Source organism: Sarcophilus harrisii, chromosome 3, assembly GCF_902635505.1.
Source record: "Sarcophilus harrisii chromosome 3, mSarHar1.11, whole genome shotgun sequence".
NCBI classification, from domain to species: domain Eukaryota; kingdom Metazoa; phylum Chordata; class Mammalia; order Dasyuromorphia; family Dasyuridae; genus Sarcophilus; species Sarcophilus harrisii.
In genome coordinates this window covers 547902708-547925108 of record NC_045428.1, presented here as the reverse complement: position 1 = coordinate 547925108, position 22401 = coordinate 547902708, and the positions used below count along the sequence as shown (strand labels likewise).

The 22401-nt window shown below is 37.3% G+C and overlaps 1 protein-coding gene across 10 annotated transcripts in view; it reads left to right on the top strand.

Moving 5' to 3' along the window:
• Window positions 1–11336, top strand: part of SCMH1 (Scm polycomb group protein homolog 1) — a 144655-nt gene extending 133319 nt beyond the window's left edge. For 7 of the 10 annotated variants that reach the window (XM_031962318.1, XM_031962320.1, XM_031962317.1 and 4 more), the window contains 2 exons: window positions 7471–7613; window positions 9165–11336. In XM_031962318.1, coding sequence (XP_031818178.1) covers window positions 7471–7613; window positions 9165–9290 — 269 coding nt within the window. In that variant the 3' untranslated portion in view covers window positions 9291–11336. Of the gene's footprint in view, window positions 1–7470; window positions 7614–9164 lie in introns of those variants that run through there. The other 3 variants (XM_031962323.1, XM_031962326.1, XM_031962325.1) reach the window with 1 other exon arrangement.
• Window positions 11337–22401: the final 11065 nt, after the last annotated feature.

Here is a 22401-nt window from a genome sequence, read left to right as displayed (position 1 = left end):
TGTCAGTATCTCAAAGATGAAGCAGTTAGGCTAAAAGATCTCTTCACATTTTCTTCCTGGTCAGTGTTTAGCGTCCTGTTGTCCTAAGACTATAAAACCCAATGTTTTTCCTATGTGGTATATCATTTCCTACCTCCCCCACCAATTTATTGAATTTTTTCAGGTATATTATAGAACTTTTCCATGTCTTCTGTTCACAGCAAAGGGGATCATATTTTTGCCTGTAGAAAGCAACATAATAGAACTGAATTTTGGATCCTAGATATTCTTCTTATGGTCTTGAATAAATCATTTAAATGCTCTGGACCTCATTTTCCTAATCTGTAAAATGATTGAGTTGGAAGAATTCTTCCTACTCTAAATTCTATGATCTATCACATATTCAATCATTTACCATATCTTGATTTTTCTCCCTTCCATTCACTTAGATCAGATCCCTTTTCTCTGTTCATTTGGTTACCATCTTAGTTTCCCAACTATATTTCAAGTTCCTCCTTCTCTAATCTTTAAATGATTTATTCAAGACCATAAGAAGAATATCTAGGATCCAAAATTCAGTTCTATTATGTTGCTTTCTACAGGCAAAAAGTTCCATTTGTTCCCTCTTGTCTCTGGAACACAATATGAGCTCTCCTATTTTGCTTTTAATGTTCTTTATGTACTGTACTCAAGCTCTTTCCAATCTCATATCTCACTCCCCTTTCTGCATCCTATAATTCAAATAGAATGACCTTTTTGTTCTTTAAACATGGAACTTCCATTTCCTGTCTCATTGACTTTTCACTGATTATCTCTCATGCCTGGAATGTATTCCTTTCTTATCTTTACTTAATAAAATTCTCTCTTTAAAACAACAGCTGAAGAATCATCTTCTATATGAAACTTTTCCTGATTTACTCCCCAACTTTTATCCTGCCATCAATCACTGGTTCCTTTCTCCCCACCTATCTTGTAACTTGTATTTATTTTGTATGTGTTATACAAGCACGCAAATGCACACACACATACACACACACACACAGTTATTGTCTTCCTTAATAGAATATAATCTGCGTAAGAGGAGAGATTGTTTCACCTTTTTTTTTTTTTAATCTGCATCACCTAGAATAATGCCTGGTACATAATAGGTATTTAATAAGAGACATTAAACCAAGGAGTAAATGGGTTTTGGAAAGGAAAGAGTACTGTGACATGTTAGTAATAGTTGAGGAGCCCTTGCTTTTGCTTCCTCCCTGTGCCCTGCCTCCATATATGTCAGCTTTGACTCTGAGGATGCCCCAAGGAAGGTGAAAGACAAAAGATTAAGTTGCCAATTCTGGAGTCTACACAGTATCTGCAGGTGAGGCTTGTGATAACTTAGCCTAGTGTCTTTTATTAACTACTTACTATGTGGTGGTACTACTGTGCTAGGAATGATTAGAAAATCATTCCCTGATAGAAAATCAGATCCCCATGGATCTGATAGTTTATAGAAGGCTATAATAGAGAAATAAATGATACATATCTGTGTGTGTGTGTGTGTGTGTGTGTGTGTGTGTGTGTGTGTGCGGGCGCGTGTGTACTAGTACTAGTATATAAGAGGTACAAAGTACTATGTGAGTTTAGTGCTGGGGAATGCATTACCGATTTAAGTTCTAGGAACACTTTATAAAGGAGATTCCATTTCAGTAGGATTTTTGTCATTGTATCTCCAATACCTGATATAAAGTGGTACTTAATAAGTGCTTATTGAATTGTTTTTATTTTTAGTTCAATTTTATTTTCAGTTCTGAGTTTTCTTTTTTTCCTCCTCTTTCATCACACTTTGAACTGATGAAAAAATCAAATCCATGATAAATATGTATAGTCTGGCAAAAAACAAATTCCCACATTAGCCATGTCCAAAAATAGGAACAGGAAGAAATAGAACAAAATATGTTTCATTCTGAGTCTCTACTCTGAGTCCATCAGTTAGCCATCTGAAGGTGAATGGCATGTTTCATCATGAGTTATTTGGAATTGTGGGTTATTCATTGTGCTCATCAGCATTTCTAGGTCTTTCAGAGTTGATTATCTTTAGGTACACTGATATACTGTTTGTAGAATTGTGAATTAGTCCAACCATTCTGGAGAACAATTTGGAACTATTACCAGAGGGCTACAAAACTGCATACCATTTGACCCAGGAATATGGCTTCTAGATCTATACCCTAAAGAGATCTTCTTTGGGAAAAAAAAAAAAATATGTACAAAAATACTGATGACAGTTCTTTTTGTGGTGGCAAAGAATTAAAAAATGAAAGGATATACATCAATTGGAGAACAATTAAATTATGATGGTTGTGATGGAATATTATTGTGCTATAAGAAATAATGAAGGGGATTATTTCAGAAAAACCTGAATTCAGACTTATATGAACTGATGCAAAGTGAAATGAATAGAACCAAGAAAACAATGTATACAATAGTGATATTGTAATGTAGTCAACTGTGAAAGATTTAGCAATTCTGATCAATATGATGATCCATAATAATTTCAAAGTGCTATCCACCACATCTCAGATAGAGAACTGATGTACTCTGTAGAATGTAGCATTTTTTCCTTTCTTTTTCTTTTTCTTTTTTTTCTTCTTCTTCTTTTTTTTTTTTTTTGCAACATGGTTACTATGAAAATATATTTTGCATCATTTTGCATCTTATTTCTTTCTCAGTGGTTGGGGGAGTGAGTAAAAGGAGGGAAAAAAATTGGAACTGAAAATAAAATCAAAAATAAGGAAAGAGAAACAAGTTAATTAGCTTTACAGTATTGTTGTTATAGTACAAATTGTCTTCCTTGTTATGGCCACTTCACTTTGAATCTGTTTTTCCAGTGTTTTTCTTAAACCATCTTTTTTTATTTCTTATAGCACAATAGTACTTCATCACATTCATATAACCATTACTTGTTTGGTTATTTCCCTATTGATAGTTAGTACTGCAATTTCCAATTGTTTGCTAACACAAAAAAAGATGTACAGACATTTTTGTACATAGGAGTCTATTTCCTTTTAATGTCTTTGGAGTATAGATCTACTATTGATATTGCTGAGTCAAAGAGTATGGTGCAATTTTATAATTTGGGGAGGCATAGTTCCAAATTGCTTTCCAAAATGAATGGATCACAGATCACAGCTGTATTATTAAAGTTATTCTTTTCCCTGCAAAAATAGTATGGCAAAAACTAGGCAGTGACCAATATCTAACACTCTATATCAAAATAAGGTTGAAATGGTTTCATGATTTAGACCTAAAGGGTGATACTAAAAGCACATTAGGAGAACAAGACATAGTATACCTCTCAGATCAGTGGAGAAGGGAAGAATTTATAGTCCCTAAAGAACATTATGATATGTAAAATGGATAATTTTGATTATATTAAATTTAAAAAGTTTTGCACAAACAAAACCAGTGCAGTCAAGATTAAAAGAGTACAGAAAACTGGGTGGGAAGGGAGGGTTACAGCTAATGTTTCTGATAAAAGGCCTCATTTCTTTCTTTTTTTAAAGATTTTTTATTTTCAAAAACATATGTATAGATAATTTCAATTTTCACCTTTGCCAAAACCTTGTGTTCCAAATTTTTTTCTCCCTCCCTTCCCGCATTCCCTCCCCTAGATGGCAAGTAATCCAATATTTGTTAAACATGTGCAATTCTTCTATACATATTTCCACAATTATCATGCTGCACAAAAAAAATCAGATCAAAAAGGGAAAAAATGAGAAAGAAAACAAAATGCAAGCGAACAACAACAAAAAAGTAAAAATACTGTGTTGTGATCCACACTCAATCCTAACAGTCCTCTCTCTGGGGGCAGATGGCTATTTCTATCACAAGACTAGGAACTGAAAAGGCCTCATTTTTAAAATATAGAATTGACTCAAATGTATACAAATACTAGCCATTCCACAGTTGATAAATGATCAAAGGATGCAAACAGACAATTTAAGACAGTAATTAAAGCCACTTCTAGTCATATGAAAAAAATGCTTTAAATCACTATTGATTAGAAGAAATGCAAATTAAGGCAACTTTGAGGTACCACTTTACACTTCTCAGACTGGATAACAAAAAAAGATAATGATGAATGTTGGAGAGGATGTGTGAAAACTGGGACACTATTGTGAATTGATCTAATCATTCTGGAGAGCAATATGAAGCTATGCCCAAAGGTTGTGCATACCCTTTGATTCAGCATTTTTTCTACTCTAGTTTGGGTCTGTCTGTATCCCAAAGAGATCATAAAAAAGGGAAAAGGACTCATATGTATAAAAATGTTTATATCAGTCTTTTTTGTAATAGCAAGAAACTAGATTTCAGAAAAGCCTGGAAAGACTTACGCTAAATGACATGAGTAGAATCAAGAGAATGTGACAAGAGTCAGTTGTTGCCCTAGTATCTGGGCATTTGGGAACTTATCAAATACTAATTTCATATATTCCATATATTATGTATCTAAACTATTGTGTATCATTCTGACTTCCTGTTTCTTACCTGGTACCTAATTGTTTTGATAATTACAATTTTATAATATATTAATATATAACATATTAAAGTCAGGGACTGCTAGGGTTCTTTTCTTGAAGAAATATTTCAGAAGCAATATTAGTAGGACTTCTTGATTGGATGTAAGTGAGGAAGAGGAAGAATCCAAGTTAAACCAAAATTTAGAAATTCTCCCATGGTGAAGGGATGACTGAGTGATTAGAACTCCCAAAAGGAAGCATGAGCTTGTAGAATAATGCAGAGTTTTGAGTTAAAAGTTCAGAGTTAAAGGCCTTTCTATGCCATTTACTAATAGTATGACCCAGGACAAATCACTAATTTCTCTCTTCATATGTGGAGTGTGAGACAGATAAAAAGGTTAGGATAGATGTTTCTGAGGTCTTGTCCAATTTCATTATTCTGTAATTTTGATGTGTAATTGACAATTATTTAATATAATCATACTTTCAAGAAACTAAAGGTAATTGACCAAGAATCTTCTGGCAAAAGAGTAAGTAATATTGAACATTTCAAACAACATAGCAACCATTGTGTTAGAAATTAATAACCAGGGAAGCCACTTGATACCATTTTCTGCTATTTCTAGGCATAGGACCAGAAATGTTATAGTGTGGTAGTATAGTATAGTATTTGAACAAGACTAGAGCATAGGTATAGGAACCAATACCTAAGTTACAATTATTTTGGAGGCATGTTTGATGGGACTGAAGGAACTGGGATAGAGTTGAGTAACAGACCTTTCTCTAAATGGGGCTGAGATTTCAAGCTGTTTTCAAACTCTGATAAATAAAGGTTCCCCACTGTCTGCTTAAGAGCTCTCCTGACATACTCAGATCAGGAACAGAGGTGGCATTCTGAAATAAAGACAGTTTGGAAGTAATTAGACTAGATGATCTCAAAAAACTGACATTCTATGGTTCAGTGCTTTGAAGGTCAGGTTCAAACAGACTTGGTAGAATGGGCAGAGTAGACCCTACACTTATTTCAAACCTGTTCTGTTTACTAGATGCTCTGTCTCCTTCTCTAGTAGGAGATGTTGAAGGGCCCTGAGTGGATTTCTTAGGCAAGATACCCACCTAATAAAAAGCTCAAACTCCAAGCCTTCAGATCCAGGCATTGGAACAGTCTTATTTCTATTACACCTATGTAATTGCAACACATGCCAAAGACTAGTTTCACCACTGCTACCAGGTCATTTGATAGAATAGGGAAAAACCTGGACGGATATTATAAAGGCAGAGTGCAAGTGGCAGTAAAGAATGAGAAAAGAGTGTCCAGAGAGAGGACAAGAAGTATTTCCAGACTTAGCCAATGATGTCCAAGATTCTGTCTCTGACAAAAGAGTATCAAGTAGTAGAATGTAGCAGCTCACTATGAGATCAACTTCAGATTGTTAGAGAACTCCAGGACTCTGCATACAATGGTTGACTAAATGTGATATTTATATATTATAGTTACCTCTCTTTTCCTGCATTAGGGGCTGTATGGTTTATTTCTAGAAACAGCTAGCACAGTGCCCTGCACATAATAGACACTAAGTAAGTGAATGTTGTGTTCATATGAATTGACATTCCCTAAACTTTATTAGTATGATATCAATCTTTTCTGTTTTTGGGAGGGGGACTCCTGACCTATATGATTTCTCTGGTATAGGAATCTCCTACCAATGCAGATCAACATCTGCAATTTACTGCGATTTAGCATCTTAAGAGAATTGCCTGAGGCAATGAGAGGCTAAGTAACTCATTCATGGTTGCACACTCAGAATGTGCTGGAGTGAGGACCTAAACATGTATCATTCTGACTTCTAGGCTATACCTGCCATAATTCCTCTCATAAATCAAGATGCTTAAATTTATCTAAATCATTTCGCTACGCTGAACTTCAGTTTTTTGATCTATAAAATTAGGATTTGGACTAGATGGTCTCGAGATCCCTTTCAACTCCATCAATCAGTTGGTCTATAAGCATTTATTAAGCATTTACTACTAAGCACCAGACACTGTGTCACTCTGGGGAAAAAGATACAAAGAATGAAGCAATCCCTCCTTGCAAGAGCTTGCATTGATAACTAACTGGAAGAAGAGTGATGCCCTTTAAAAAAAAAAAAAATAAGTAAGTTGGAGGAATAGGTTACCCCCTGAAGAGGAGTCACTTTTGTGGGAAACTGGACCAGCTGTTTAAACCTGCATTTGTAAAAGGCTTTCTTTGATCCTGTGTCCCAAATCATAATGTAGGCTGGCATGATATTATGACTGACTTCTCTAAGAGCCCTTTTGCCTTAAATCAATGCTTCTGGGAATCCTCCCACAGGAAATTCAAAAGAATGCGCTTCAAAGGGATCTTTTAAGATAGACAAGCTAGAGGGTAACCAGAGTAATGAAAAGCTTCAGCTTCATGATAAAGACCATATAAGAGTATTATACATAGTTTAGAGAAAAGAAGACTTGGTTGACGTTCAGGTTTTTTCCATGTATTTGAAGGATTGTCATGTAGAAGAGGGATTAGATTTGCTCACCTTGATTCCAGAGGGCAGAAATTACAGAAAAATAGATTTCAGTTTGATATAAAGAAAAATTTCCAAGTATTAAAAAGCATTTTTCAGATTTAAAATGAACTGACTTGGAAACTAAAGAGTTCTCCATCACTTAAGTAAGACCTTAAAACTAAGGAAGGCTAACAGCTGTCACATTATACAATTATATTATAGAGTGAATTCCTATAGAGGTATGTGAGCTTAGATTAGATGACTTCTTAGATTCATTTAAACTTTGAGAGTCTATGAATACTCTTGGATCTATAAATTCTGGTCTTTTAAAAAAATTTAGTATAAATTCTGGTCTTTTTAAAAAATTAGTAAATTAGTAATTATTAGTTTATAACATTTTCATGTTTGTGTGTGACTAAGCAGAAGATGTGACTTTCATATTTCATATTACTATCTGATAGGTTCTGATCGATATTTGGGATCCCGAGATCCATCACGCTTGAGCAGCCGGGACCCCTCCTCTTGGACAGTAGAAGATGTGATGAAGTTCGTCAGAGAAGCTGATCCTCAGCTGGGACCCCATGCTGACCTCTTTCGAAAACATGTAATTCTCCTCTTGGGCCTATCTCAGATGGAATTTGGTTTATGTGTATTAGTTTTATCTTAGCAATTTGACAGTAAGCTTTTGGATGGCATTGTCTACAACAGAGGTTCTTAACCCGGGGTCCAAGAACCCCCAAGGGATCTGGGAATAAATTGGAATGGTGAGAGAAGACTTACATCTTTCTTTTCATAAATATATAACTGATATTTAGCATTCCATTCAATTATGGGCAACAAACCATTATTCTGAGAAAGCATCCAAAGGCTTTATTAGTCTGTCAAAAGAGCCTCTGACTCAGAAAAGATTTTTTTTCTAAAACCTGGTACAAGTCTAGGTGCATAGTAAGTTCCCAGTAATCCTTATTTATTAATTGACTCATTTTTCTTAAATTATAGAGGAAACAGTGGCCCTCTAACTGGGTCCAAAGTTCTGTCAGCCAGTTTATTAACAGATACTCTGTTGAGCACCTGTTAGCATCTTAGAGCTAGACAGACACCATGAGAAATGCAAGGGGAAAAGACCCAGCTTCTGCTGACATAAACTTCATAGTCTAGTTGGGGAGATGAAATACATACAAAACAGTAAGGAAAACAATAATAATAAAATTTTTCATGTGTGCAGCACTTTAGGAATTACCAAGCATTTCTTTGAAGTAAGTGTTATCCTTATTTTGTGGATAAGGAAACTAAGGCTTCAAGAACCCCAAAAGCTTTCCCAGAACCACTTAGTAAGTGGCTAGGCTAGGATCCATAGTCCCCTTTCCTGTCTCCCAGGTCTGACACTCTTCCCACACTGTTGCTGTCTCTTCATGTGAGAGGATATGTAATTCATTGGTATACAAATTCTAAATAGTAAGGAAGCAACAGATTAGCATAGACTCCAGTACAAATTGGGCTTAAGCTGTGCCCAAAAGGACAAATGGGATTTGAAGAGGCTCAATGAAAAGAAGAGGGCATTCCGGGGCAAGAGAAGAGCAGAGTGTTCATGTGACTATGAGGAGAAAAGCCAATCACTGGAAGACAAGGTGGAGTTGGTAAAGTGGGGCATAATAGAAGCCCTTAAATGTCAGATAAGAACTGTACTTTGTAAACCCTTTAACATAGCACACTAAGGTTTGTAAAGGACCCTGTTCAGAAAGTGGTACAAATTATATCATTTCCATTTTACATGTGATCTCACAGAAGGGAAGAAAGATAAATTTACCCAGGGTTAAACACAATAAGTGTTGGAAGCATGATTTGGACTCATATTTCCTGACTCCAAGTCTAAATTTCGAGTTTAGACACCAAACACTAAGCTCTTAGTGTTAAATATGCTGCCATGATTAAGATTATTTTTGATGTGGCCTCTGGTCAGATTATTTCTCCAGCACTTAAATTGCCTCAAGGAGGACTTGAAACCTGAGTAATCCGTATGTGATGTCTGCTACACCAGGCAGCACCTTAATATCTCTGTTTGGTTTTTGAAGTCTCCTATAACTGTTATGCTTTGCTTTTAATTTTAAGGGAACTACTATCTGACTTCTCTTAACCCCCCTTTCTCTGGTGGCAGGAAATCGACGGAAAGGCCCTGCTCCTCCTCCGCAGTGACATGATGATGAAGTACATGGGTCTAAAGCTGGGCCCAGCGCTGAAGCTCACCTACCACATTGACAGACTAAAGCAAGGGAAGTTCTGAGGAACCCCTGGAGAAGGATATCTTTCCCATCTGCCTAGCTCAGAGGCCCAGCTCACATCTGCTTGAGGCCCCCATGGCTCAGTGCAGCCCAGCACAATGCAGCACCATTCTGGGGGCCTCCAAGTCAAACAGGCACCCCTCCCTGCCCCTTGTATGCACGCACACACGCACGCACACCTCCGGACCCCTGCCCAGCACCCAGCAGGTTTCTGGAAAAACAAGCTCTGCCCCTGGCCCTGAATAGGGCTGTCCAACCACAAAGGTGAATTTAATGGTTTTGCTCATGGGCAGCTCCCGGGGAAGTTTGCAGAGCTATCCCATTTCTGTGCTGATGGAAGACTCCAGACCGGAATGCATTGGATAGCTGGTTTGGCCACCTGGATCCTTTATTGCCTGATCGGAAATGCCTGGCTTCTTTCTTCCAAGCTGGCTTTCTTCTTGTGCTACTCCTGGGCTGGTTGTCTTGGCAGAGGGCTATAAGACTCCAGGAGGCTGTTTAAGGAGCAGTCTCCTTCTTTTTTCTTCCCTCCCCTCCCCACATTGACCAGTCTGTTCCTCTGCCCTCTCCCTTTCCTCACTGAGGCTGGTCACTCTGAAATGTGTGCTTTTCCCTCCAATGACATGCCCTTCCATGAAGGGCTAAGGAGAGGAGAAGGAACTGTCCATTCACCTGTTACACCCATTCCTCTGGAGGGACAGGGGAGTTTGCCACCTTCTCATCCGGGATTGGTATTGCTCTTCCTCTTTCCCCAGATCTGCTGGACCCCAACCCTTCCCTACAGGGAGAAGGTACCTGGAGCTAGTGAAGCAACATTTGATTCAGAGGCCCACATCCCATTGTATTTATTCCGGGTAGTGTGGCTTTGCATGGAGGGAATAGACTGAGCCCCAGACCAAGGAGCTGAGACCAGGCACTTACATATTGTGGGCACTGCTTAAAGAACAAGAGTACTAGGCCTTGTGGTGGTGCTAGCCAGCTCCACTGCCAGTAGCTCTACCCTGAGAGGTGCAGACTTTGGGAGTTTTCCATCAAGTTAGCAGCATGGCCCTACCCTACATCATCCCATGGGGCCTCCCCAGTGCACCACAACCCTTCCCCCTGCTACATACTCCCTACTAATGGTGCAAATGTTTTCTTTTTGTAAGTCTTTTCTATTGTTATTTATTTTTTTCCAGCACCTGTGCAGTGATCCACAGATCTCATCCATTCCAACCTAGAGGCTAGGAAGTAGGCAGGAGGAGGAATAAGACTTAAAACTACCAATAATCTTCCCCTTCACCTCCCATTTCTCTCTCCCAGCCCTGAAAGGTCTTAGCCCGTTTCCAGAGGACTTCAGAAGGTTAAACATTTTTCTTCTGGAAGGACTGGAAAGCCAGCTACAGTCCCCAGAGGCCCCTGTAGAAGAAGTTCAAGGGCAGTCTAGGATCTAACTCCCTAGTCAATAGAGAGGACCATTCACTTTTCTACCTTCAGTCCTGATTCTCTTTTACTCAATCTGATGAGAAAAATCCCCAAAGAAAGAGAGTGCTTAAGGCATCAAGGGGTCCTGCTTCTGTATATTCCCTTTCACATCATCCTCTGCTCCTTAGCTGCCTCTCTGGGATTTGAACCAGATGATTTGTAAGAATCAAGAAAACTGAGGTAGGAAGAGGGGGTACCCAATAGATGTCTAAGAAAGGTAAATCCTTTCAGGTATTCCCAAGTTTAGGGAGAATAGTCAGTTGGCACCGAGCAATGAACTTGCCTCTGGCTTGGCCAGACATCCCTCTTTCTTCTCATCTTCCCTCACCTCCTTTCATTCTTCTCTCACCACCCCTCCCCTTCCAACACAAGCAAGGCAACATGACTGCCAGCACCTCTGAAGCAGCCTTGCTGCCAGCATTGGTCTCCCAGTCCAAGAGTTTGATTTCACAAGCTGTCCATAAACATCATTTGTCACTGGGTTAATAGATCAGAGTGCTACCCATGGTCTCACTGATGCTCTCACCCAGATTCCTTTTATGTCAATTTGTTTATAAAGAAGAAATAAAAAAAATTAAAAAAAGGATATTGGTCTCACTAATCATCAATCAAATCATTTTGAAGCTTACTTTATGTCAGGTGAAAACAAAAAAGCCCTGAGGAAGTTTGCAGTCTGGTTAAGATATGTGATACCTGTGTGGAGTTAAAGTCACTTAACCCCAATTGCCTCAGGGGAAAAAAAGATGTGTGACAAAATAGTTAAGGAATAAGAGGTGTGTGAAAGAAAACGGAGTTTAGAGATGGAGCAGATCAGAGTGTTTTGAAGGTGCCACTTGATAAAAGAGAAAATTTGGCTAAATGGAGAAGAGCAGAGAGGTATATCAGGATAATTTTTTTCTGACAATAATGGAGTAAATAAAAAGTCACAGACCGAAGCCAAAGAATCAAGTTTTCTCTGGGATATGGCTCCATTCAGTTCATTTCATAGAACATTTATTTAGCACTGAAAACAAATCAGCCTGGTCTCAGTGCAATTCCAAGGAGTTTTCATAATAATAGTAATATGTATGTAGATTAATATGAGATTAATATAATTCAAGATGGAATGTGATAAGGGCAAAGGAGAAACGCTGCTTTAGGGATATTGTGAAAAGGAAACAGATACTTTCCACTTGGGCCTCAGAGGATTTGGGAAGATTAGCACTGCTTTCCAAAACTTGGCCTTGAGAAGACTTACTTTAAGTGAATTGGAGGGTGGGAGATGACGGAAGGAAATAGACTGGGCTGAACTCTGCCTGCTTTGTGAGGTGAAGCTATGAAGATGCCCTGGATCATATCTGCCCAGAGGGTATCGAATCAGCTCCCTTTAATGGGAAAGCAAGTGGTGACAGAGCTGAGCACTCATAACCTATAGAACCATAAAATGAAAATGGGTTTTGGAGTTGATGAGAACAACTTTATAATCAGGTACGTATAGATCTCTTGGGGGAGAGGAAAGGCTTAGCATCCTTAGTTACTCCTCTCTACAGCTGCTTTCCACCAGCTAACGTTTGCCTTTCAGAGAGATCTCAGTGGAACAGTGACATTGGTCCCAACTCCTCTGCTGTTGGCAGGACTTCTTACTGTGACAACCAACTAAGGTAAGTCTTTCACCACCACTACAACCAATCCCATCTCACTCCCCAAAAAGAAAATTGGCAAGAGACACGTATGCCAATTTCCCAAAGCCCTATGGGATATGGAGTGTACAATTGTTATTCTCCTCTAAGAGTATTCAATACTTACTGGGGCCTAGTGAGAAGAATGCTTTCTACATAATTTACCTAAGATAGGACCAAAACACAACAAAATCAAATGAAAAAGATGCACAGCTGTAGCTAGATAATAGTAAAATCAGAAGGATTCAGAGCTAGAAACCCTGTGTCTATTTTACATGTAAACATTCAGCAATGAATGACTTCTATAGTTTTTTATCCAACTGAATATCATAGTCTAGACAATAGATATTCTTCATCTTCTTTCTTACCCTGAGTTGGATCTCTCATCAAGCTTCTTTAAACATTTTTTTTACTCCCACTGAATACTATTTCAAAAGGTGATACTGTTCATAAATTTCCCACTATCCATAAGATATTGTAAACAAGTCTCTATTGCCAATCATTTTTGCACTTAAAACTCTTTATCTCCCAACTTGATAACTAAGTTATTATCTCTTTGATGGTTACAGTTTTGTGGACTCTTTTGCTGTCCTCATTCTGCTGAATGATCTAGATTGATGAAATTATATATGAAATTATTATAATGATTATCATTTCCTCCAGCTCTCTCATTTTTTAGTATCAAGAACTAAATTACTTCTGCCAACTGTTCCTTCTTGTGACCTCTGATACAAAACAGAACAAGCTTAATTCCTCTTTCACATTACAGCCCTTTAAATATGTAAAGAACTAATATTATGTCCCCTGAATCTCCAGGCTAAGCTTCAGGCACTTACTATGTGACCTTGGACATTTAACCCTGTTTGCCTTATTTTCCTCACATGTAAAATGAGCTGGAGAAGGAAATGGCAAGCCACTCCAGTATCTGTGCCAAGAAAACCACAAATGGGGTTACAAAGAGTTGACAGAAATGAGTGAACAACAAATCTGCCTAATCCCTTCATCTGAGACCCTTGCCTATCCTGGGTATCATCCTTTGGTCATTCTTTAGTTTATCATTGTACTTTCTGTCTTCTAGTGGTTAGAATTCCAGAACAGCAGTCTGTTCAGGATGTAGTACCACTGAATCTTTAACTCTTTATTCCTGAGAACTGTGAATCTTAATTCATTCTTCATTTTATCACTCTTGATACTATTCTTACATGACTGTTCCTTTGTTTTTAAAATTCATCTTCCGTTGCTTCTATCTTCTGTATATATCTTTAAAAATCCAAGTTGGGGGAAAAAAATTATTGGTTGTTGAGTTCTCTATACATCTGTATCATTTTTTTCACATCATTCCTGTTTTTCTTCCTCAAAATTTTTTTTTCCTTTTTTGTCTTCAGAATTTCATCTTCAGAGTTTTTCCTCTGCTGGGTTGATTTCCTTGACCATGCCACTCATCTATTCAGTGATGTTCAGTGGATCCCTTTTCCCTCTAACATCAAGTATAAACTGCTTCACTTGGCATTTTAAAGCTCTTCACAACCTGTGCGGTCTTTCTATATGTTCTCTTCATGCATTCTGTACTCCAGCTGCATTGACCCATTTGCTATTCCTTATACCCAATATTTCATCTCCCATCCCTCTACCTTTGCATTGTCTGTTTCTCATGCCTGTAATACTCTCCTTCCTTAGTTCTGCCTCTGAGAATCCCTAGATTTCTTCAAGATTCGCCTCAAACACTACCCTTCTACAGAGGCCTTTCCTAAGTATTCTGCTGTTACTATCTTTTCCCTCTGAATTTACTTTATATGTATATCTACACATTGAATGATATTTGAGAATGACAAAACAAAAATGTCTAATACAAAATGAATAATTATAGGTAAGGATACAGTAAGATGGAACTTCAATGTCTTTGATAAGTTTAGTTAATTTGGATCATATGAACAACATATTTCAGCTGATTGTGGAATTTCTGGATCAAAGAAGTTTCTGCTTATAACTTCCTGGTTGTTTCCTGTCTGTGTTGTCTCCATTCAAACCAACTTCCTCAATCCTTCCCAATTCCTGGGAATTTTCTATTGAAAAATTTTTTTCTACCCTAAATTCTCCCTCCTCCATTGGGAAAAGAATAAGAACAAAAACAAAACCCTTATAACAGATAAGTATAGTTAAGCCACACACACACACACACACACATTCCCTGCAAAGGGAATATAAAACATTTTTTACCCTGAAGGCATCATCTCTTTGTCATGAAGCAGATAGCATGCTTCATCATCGGTTCTTCTGGTATCATGCATTTGGTTAGAGTTTTTAAGTTTCTAAAAATTATTTGCTTTGACAATGTTGATTTTATACTATAAATTATTCTTTTGGTTCTGCTTACTTTGTGTCAGAAACCCAGATCTTCCTGGGTTTCTATGAAACTATTCTCTTCATCATTTGTTGACAACATTATAGTATGTGTATGTAACAGAATATTATTATTTGTTGTCTATTCTCCAATAGACATCCCTTTTATTATTCTGGGAAATTTCTAGGATGAATTTTTTAAAAAAGATTAAAGAACATCTAGAAAAGAAAGCAATGACCACAAAAAGCCAATAGCTTCAATAAGAACAAAATAACCTTATTTACTAAGTTTTTTGGCAGCATTACTGATTGATGTCAGTCAAGGAACATTTATTAAATTTACCTAAGGTTTGGAAATATGAAGACAAAATATTTCTCATTTTCAAAGAGCTCACTGTCTAATGGAAAAGATAAGATGCAAAAATTATGTACAAACAAGATATATACAAGATAAATTAGAAATAATCAACAGAAGAAAATCCACAGAATTAAGGGAGATTTGGAAAGGTTTCTTGTGAAAAGTTAGATAAGGATTAGAGATTAACCGTGTCAAAAATTACAGAGTATTCAAATAAAGGATAAAACAGGGCCGTTGGATTTGTCAACTAAGAAATTGTTATGGAAATTTTTTATTTCCTTTTATTATTCAGGATTCTCGATAATAACTCTTAAAAATTTTGGTTAACCAAAGATCTGTATTAACATTAAGCTCACCTGATCAAAATCTGTTCTTTGGGATGCAAAATTTTACTTAAAGCCTTAAAACATTTCTTAGATAAAGAAACCTGAGGAAGAATCTCATTTGTACCTGATTCTTTAGTTTTGTGGCTCAGAATAGCGAGTGATCACCACTTAATACAAAAAGCTGTCGAGCTCTCTAGGAACAAAACCAAAGTTTATTCTATGTTCTCCAGAGAAGTGGGTGTCCCTCCAGTTGGACAAATCGAAAGGAGGAGGCACCTTTGGGATAGGTTTTACACTTTAAATAGTCCCTTACGCAAATACCTCTCCCACCACTGACCCTAATCTTCACTGGCTGAGGGTCTTACATTCTAAATTCTAAAACTACCCAGAAAATTGAACTTTGGCCAATAAGTACATAACTGCCCATATTTGATTGAGGTAGGAAGAAAATTATTTCATGGGAGAGTAGCAGGAAGGAGACTTAGGTATGCCCTTGAGTCAATGCCCAAGGAACTTCAGGTCTGCACTAACTCTGGGGTAGATGAAGCCTTACTTGATTTTCACAACTGTCTTGAGAGATCTCACTCCATCTTGTTCAGTTACAAGTAAAAGTCTTCCTCTTCACCCAGCCTGTTTGTGAATCCTCTAAATGTAATTTAATTTATAATCTGATTTACCTTCTCTACAGTTTGTTTGATGAGATTTGTTTCCTTAGGCAATGTGTGAATTTAAGTATGTTCAATTTTTGATATTGAAGGAAGCATGGCATTATGCTTCTCTTTAACTTATATGGCCTAGGAGGAATGTACAAGACTGAAATATGTAAAAGAATTATTTCTCTGACACTCTGATGTAATTTTGCTTGTTAAGAAACCTTGTTGGAATTGTAAAAAACAAAATATCTTAACAAAAACACCACTGACTCACTGATGAATTCAAGAAAGATTTATTTTACATTCTTTCAAGAATGGGTCACTAGATGAGTAGACACACTTTTGAAACTTCAAAGGTAGCATTTTATTTCCTTTCCTGAAGTACAAGTCCCTCCCCTGATTCTGTGAAGATCGCGTATTTTAAAATCGGCACAAGTCAGGAATTCAGGTTAGGGGAAAATCGTCAGTCTTTATTCTCAGTGAAGAAAGATCGGAGATGGAAGAGAATCGGCGATAGCAGTGTGTGCAGCTGAGTCAAGAAGCTAGCTCGACCAGCAGCCACACAACCAGCAGCTCGGAGTCTCGAACCCAGGCCCAATCTCTCCCAGCTTCTCTTCCTGTCTCTCTCTCTGCCTCCACCCACCAAAATCGTCATTTCCTATACAACACATCAGGATTTTCACGGAGAGTGGGCAGGGACCATTCTTTATCCAATCATGTATATTAATAGAGTATAGCCCAATTACTATTTAGCCTCATGTACTTGGGACCTCAGTGCATCAACTCAAACCTCAGCCCATTACATGATTCCCCATTAATTGGATGTTACAGAAGTTACATGACATGAATCTCCATCCCTCATTACATAGCCAGTCCCTGCCTCAAAGGAGCTTACATAGAGTAGGGCTAAGGGCAAAGAACAAAAGATTCTTTTCAAAGCACAGGCCACCACCCCAATTACAAAAGTCAATCGCTGTCCCCAAGGAGCTTACATTCTTTTAAGGGAAGATAACCTTCACCCTTGGTTATTCCTTGATGTCCTTCTGGGTTTTAGTTTTCTAATTTGAGTTTCATTTCTCCAATTTAATTTTCATACTTGTGGAAACCAAATGTCTATCCATTTCTCACAATTTCCCCTCTTTTTTCTTTTTTTTTATAATTTGGTTTCCACATCCTTTTCTAACCCCCTCAAATTTGGCTAATTTTTTTTACATTCCACTTCATAGAAGTTTATTAACCTCTGCATAGATCTCTTTACACAGGCTGGATAATTAATCCCTGAATTTTCTGCTAATTCTTCTGTACTGGAATGAAACTGATGTGATTAGTGACAGTGCAGAGAATTGGGGTGTCAGAATCCCCTTCTGGTCAGCACAAGTCCAACATGAAAGAATTCATGAACCCAAAAAGTTTGAGTGGCAAAAGGGAAGTTTTATTGACACTGAGAAGTCAATCCTGGCAAAGAGATAAAGATATCTATTCTGGCAAAGAAATAAACAGAGGTGTTAACACTGAGAAGAGAATGTCTTCAGATTAGAAGGGAAGCAATAAATTGGGAAAATATTTTTACAATCAAAGGTTCTGATAAAGGCCTCATTTCCAAAATATATAGAGAATTGACTCTATAAGAAATCAAGCCGTTTTCCAACATTCTCTGATAAATGGTCAAAGGATATGAACAGACAATTCTTAGATGAAGAAATTGAAACTATTTCTAGCCATATGAAAAGATGCTCCAAGTCATTATTAATCAGAGAAATGCAAATTAAGACAACTCTGAGATACTACTACATACCTGTCAGACTGGCTAGAATGACAGGGAAAGAATGTGGAATGTTGCAGGGGATGTGGGAAAACAGGGACACTTAATACATTGTTGGTGGAACTGTGAATACATCCAACCATTCTGGAGAGCAATTTGGAACTATGCTCAAAAAGTTATCAAACTGTGTATACCCTTTGATCCAGCAGTGTTACTGTTGGACTTATATCCCAAAGAGATCACAAAGAAGGGAAAGGGATCCACATGTGCCAAAATATTTGTGGCAGTCCTTTTTGTAGTGGCTGGAAACTGAGTGGATGCCCATCAATTGGAGAATGGCTGAATAAATTGTGGTATGTGAATATTATGGAATATTATTGTTCTGTAAGAAATGAGCAACAGGATGATTTCAGAAAGGCCTGGAGAGACTTACACGAACTGATGCTGAGTGAAACGAGCAGGGCCAAGAGATCATTATATACTTCAACAACGATACTATATGATGACCAATTCTGATGGATCTGGCCATCCTCAGCAATGAGATCAGCCAAATCAGTTCCAATGGAGCAGTAATGAACTGAACCAGCTACACCCAGCTAAAGAATTCTGGGAAATGACTAAAAACCATTACATTGAATTCCTAATCCCTATATTTTTGCCCACCTGCATTTTTGATTTCCTTCACAGGCTAATTGTATAATATTTCAGAGTCCAATTCTTTTTGTACAGCAAAATAATGGTTTGGTCATGTATACTTATTGTGTATCTAATTTATATTTTAATATATTTAACATCTACTGATCATCCTGCCATCTGGGGGAGGGAGTGAGGGGAAGGAGAGGAAAAATTGGAACAAGAGGTTTGGCAGTTGTCAATGCTGTAAAGTTACCTAAACATATAACCTGTAAATAAAAGGCTATTAAATTTTTTTAAAAAGAGAGAGAGAGAAGAGAATGTCTTCACAGAGGGCAGGAGTTCTGACAGGCAGCTATGCCAAGGAGAGAGGTTCCTTGACAAGGCATGGTCCTGCTTTGGGCCTCTGCAAAGAAATGAGCCCCAAATTGTCCTTTAATAGGAAATCTGAGACTCAGGTTTCAGGTTGAATAGAAGGCCAGTGCCCACCCCCAACCTCCCAGGCCTAGATACTCATCTTGGAGTTTGTCACTCAATATCAGGCCCAGATCTCCCAATAGAATTTGAATGGGGATCCAGCTGTCAGTGGGAGGAGGGAGGATATGATTTGCCTTCTCAGGCCCAGCCTTTTCTCATAGAGTCTATGGAGCCTGGAAGACCAGGAATCTCCCTTCTTTTACAGATCAAAAGGGGACACAATTTCAGAATGATAATTTTACAGATTAAAGGGAATATGCACAAACCATGAAAGCAGGCAAACCTTGAACTTTAGAGGCCTGATCTCAAAATTGCAATGTCCTTTGAGAATGCTGAGATACCAATTAAGAAACTGGGGTTATAGGGCTGGAGACTACCATCCCAGGACAAATATCTATATCTTGGAGATTTCCTAAAAACAGGCAATCAGAAAATAGTCTGCCAGAGCAATTCCAACAGAATAAGGTATTTCAAAACTAAAGCATCAAACAACCATCCCACATATAAAGTTCCTATACATCAATAACAGCAATAGTTACACAATTTAACAATTTCCATCCCAAATCTTAAACACATAATAATACAGTTAAAATTTTAACAATAATTCATCAACCACTTTCCCACTCCCCCATATCAGTTCAAATTACATCAGCTTCAGGGACCATGGTCTCAATCTAAGCTGCTTCAGGCTGAGAATGGGTGAAGGCTCTTCAGTCCATGCAAGGGATAGGTGTGACATGCTGACAGCTATCAAAGGTTCAGATGGGCCAATCCATGTCCCAGAAGAGGTTCAATAATCTGTAATTTGACCAAAATCTAGAACAACAACAACAAAAAAAAAAAAAAAACTAAATCTAACAAAGTTTAGAGTAGTCTGAGATAAAAAGACTTGGTTCACAAGACTGCTGCAAAATGTGAAGAGCCAGCAGCTTCCTATGTGAAGAGATGAGTTTGCTTTACAGGACAGGCAAACAGCTGTTAGCTATATTCCCAATAAATAAAACAGATTTCACAGACCATTGTTAATTGTCCTCTTATCATTTAGAAACCTTTAAAACACACACACACACACACACACACACACACAAATATCCAGTAATAGATTTGCCTAAATACTTATTTGCCTAAGCATTTAGGATATAATGATTACATATAACCAGATTGGAAACAGCAACGTATGACATAATTGGAGTGCATTAACAGTTTCTATTGACCATTGCTCTGATTATAGAAATCAATCATAGGAGGAAAAAATGCAGGGATATAACTATAACATAAGCAATCAAAACTGATCCCTAAGCTCATAGTCTTAACCCAGTTTTACTCCAGATAATTGTCACACTAACTGTCAGAGGGTGGAGCTTTAAAACTCCCAAATAGCATTAACTAATTAACTATAAGCCCAAGAAATTTTATCTCCAATAATAAATCCCATTAACCAAAGTTTCAGATAAATCCCAAGCAGTTATTTATCATGACCATATGTTGATAACAGTAAGAAATTTATCTCAGAAACTTCACACAATTCTTACATACCCAAGTAGATGTTTCATAAGTTGAACATTATACCAGTCATTTTGCTTTTAAAATACCCAATACACAATACCCAAAATACATATTGTCCATAACAAAAACATTTTCAAAAGGATGAAGGCAAAAAACTATTATTCTTGGAGTCCCTTTAAATAATTGGCATCAATGCAATTAATTAAAACTTCTTATTTTCACATAAAAGAATCTGAAAAGTTCTTAAAAACATCAATTAAATTTTTTGAAATAACTCTTTCAAACTCTAGATCACATTTATGATCGTATTCCTTAAACAAGGAAGCCATTATGTATTTAAAGAAACAAATATTCAATTAACATCTTGTAAGAACAGCCTGTCCCTTTAAAAGATTAGATTGCTTTCTTCAGCAAAAGGAACCAAGCAGCTGCTGCACCTTTCCACTGTTGCCCTTCCTCTCACCTCACTTCCAAAGAAGCAGCCTCAAGGAATGAAGGGGAAGTCAGCTAAATCTTTACCCTTGAAGAAAGAAAAAAAAAAAAATTCTTTTCCCATGCAGGAATCCTTCTCAGGATTTAGCCAATCAGTTTATTAACTTTCTCCCAATTTCAAGTTTCTTCCCAAGTCCACCAGGCTTCCCAACTTTCTCCTTCTCTTGCTACATACTTTTCCTTCTGTTTCTCTTACCAACATTATCTCCCCAGAAACACATCCTGTCTCTGTCTCTTTTTGGCTACCCTTCCCAACCAGTTCCTTCTTTCTTTTTTTCCCCACTTATTCCTTCTTGAAATCATTCGTTTTTAAGTTGCTCCTACTAATCAATCCTTCTTAAATCACCTTCATTCTTCTTTTTCCTTCAAAATCAAAATTATAGTATCTTTTTAAAATATAGTAAGTTCCCAAAATGCTTAATCAAATGTTGCAGACAATTACCAATTCTCCCATCCCAGTTTAACTCCTTTAAACTTTCTGTTTTCTAATTCCATGAAAGCAAACTTGTTAATAATGATTTTTCTTTCTTCTCCTGGGATAAATTTTTTAGAAGCAAACCTAGTTTTCCCACAGGTCCAGCAGGTCAGAGGGCCTCCCCCCATGTTCAGCTATTTACCCCTTTTTATTTTTATTCCACCCTTTTCCCTGTCCTTCTTTAAGTCTGTATTAGCATTTTAATTTTTTGATCCTCTTTCTTTTCTCTTTCCCAATCTCTCCTCACATATACCTTCATTGCTTCTTTCAGTAATTCCCCAAATTGACTTATTATTCCATCCTTCCAATGTCTGCAATTTCTTATTTATGACTAGCCATGAATTGGAGATGTCATTTGTTTAATTTATTAGACATGCTACCATTGTGTTAAGTTTCCAATTTTAATACACATACCAATTTAAAATTATTTTAAAATTAACCAGTACTTTAGTTTGTGAGATTTCCTAAACTCTATCTAGATATTCCATTCAAACTTCTTTTCTTGAGTAAGTCAGGAGAGTTAAGTGCCAATTTTTTTTTTTTTTTGCTTCATTTTGCCTTGAGATTCTTCCTAGCATGATTCCACAAACTCAAGTTCTGATAACAAAGTTATGGGCTCCTTGCTTAGAGGAGTTTTTAAAATGATAGCACACTGCTCTTTTGTTTTCTCAAAACTTTTCAAACTTTCAAATCCCTTTCAATCTATATTTTTCTCACTTCTACATGCTTAAAATTTCTCATTTCACTATATTAGATATATTTCCCTCCTTCTCTCCCCCTTTCCCGCAGAGCTGCTGCAGACAGCCAGAGGCAGAGGGAGAGAAAGAAAAAGATTTTCTTTTCTTGCACTAGCCTAATCTTGAGAAGCCCAAAATTAGCTCCCAAATTACCTTACCATGATCAAAGACCAATACATTCTGAGCCACTCTGAAAAATTACCACTCTGAATGAAGTCCAGTTTCAATAATT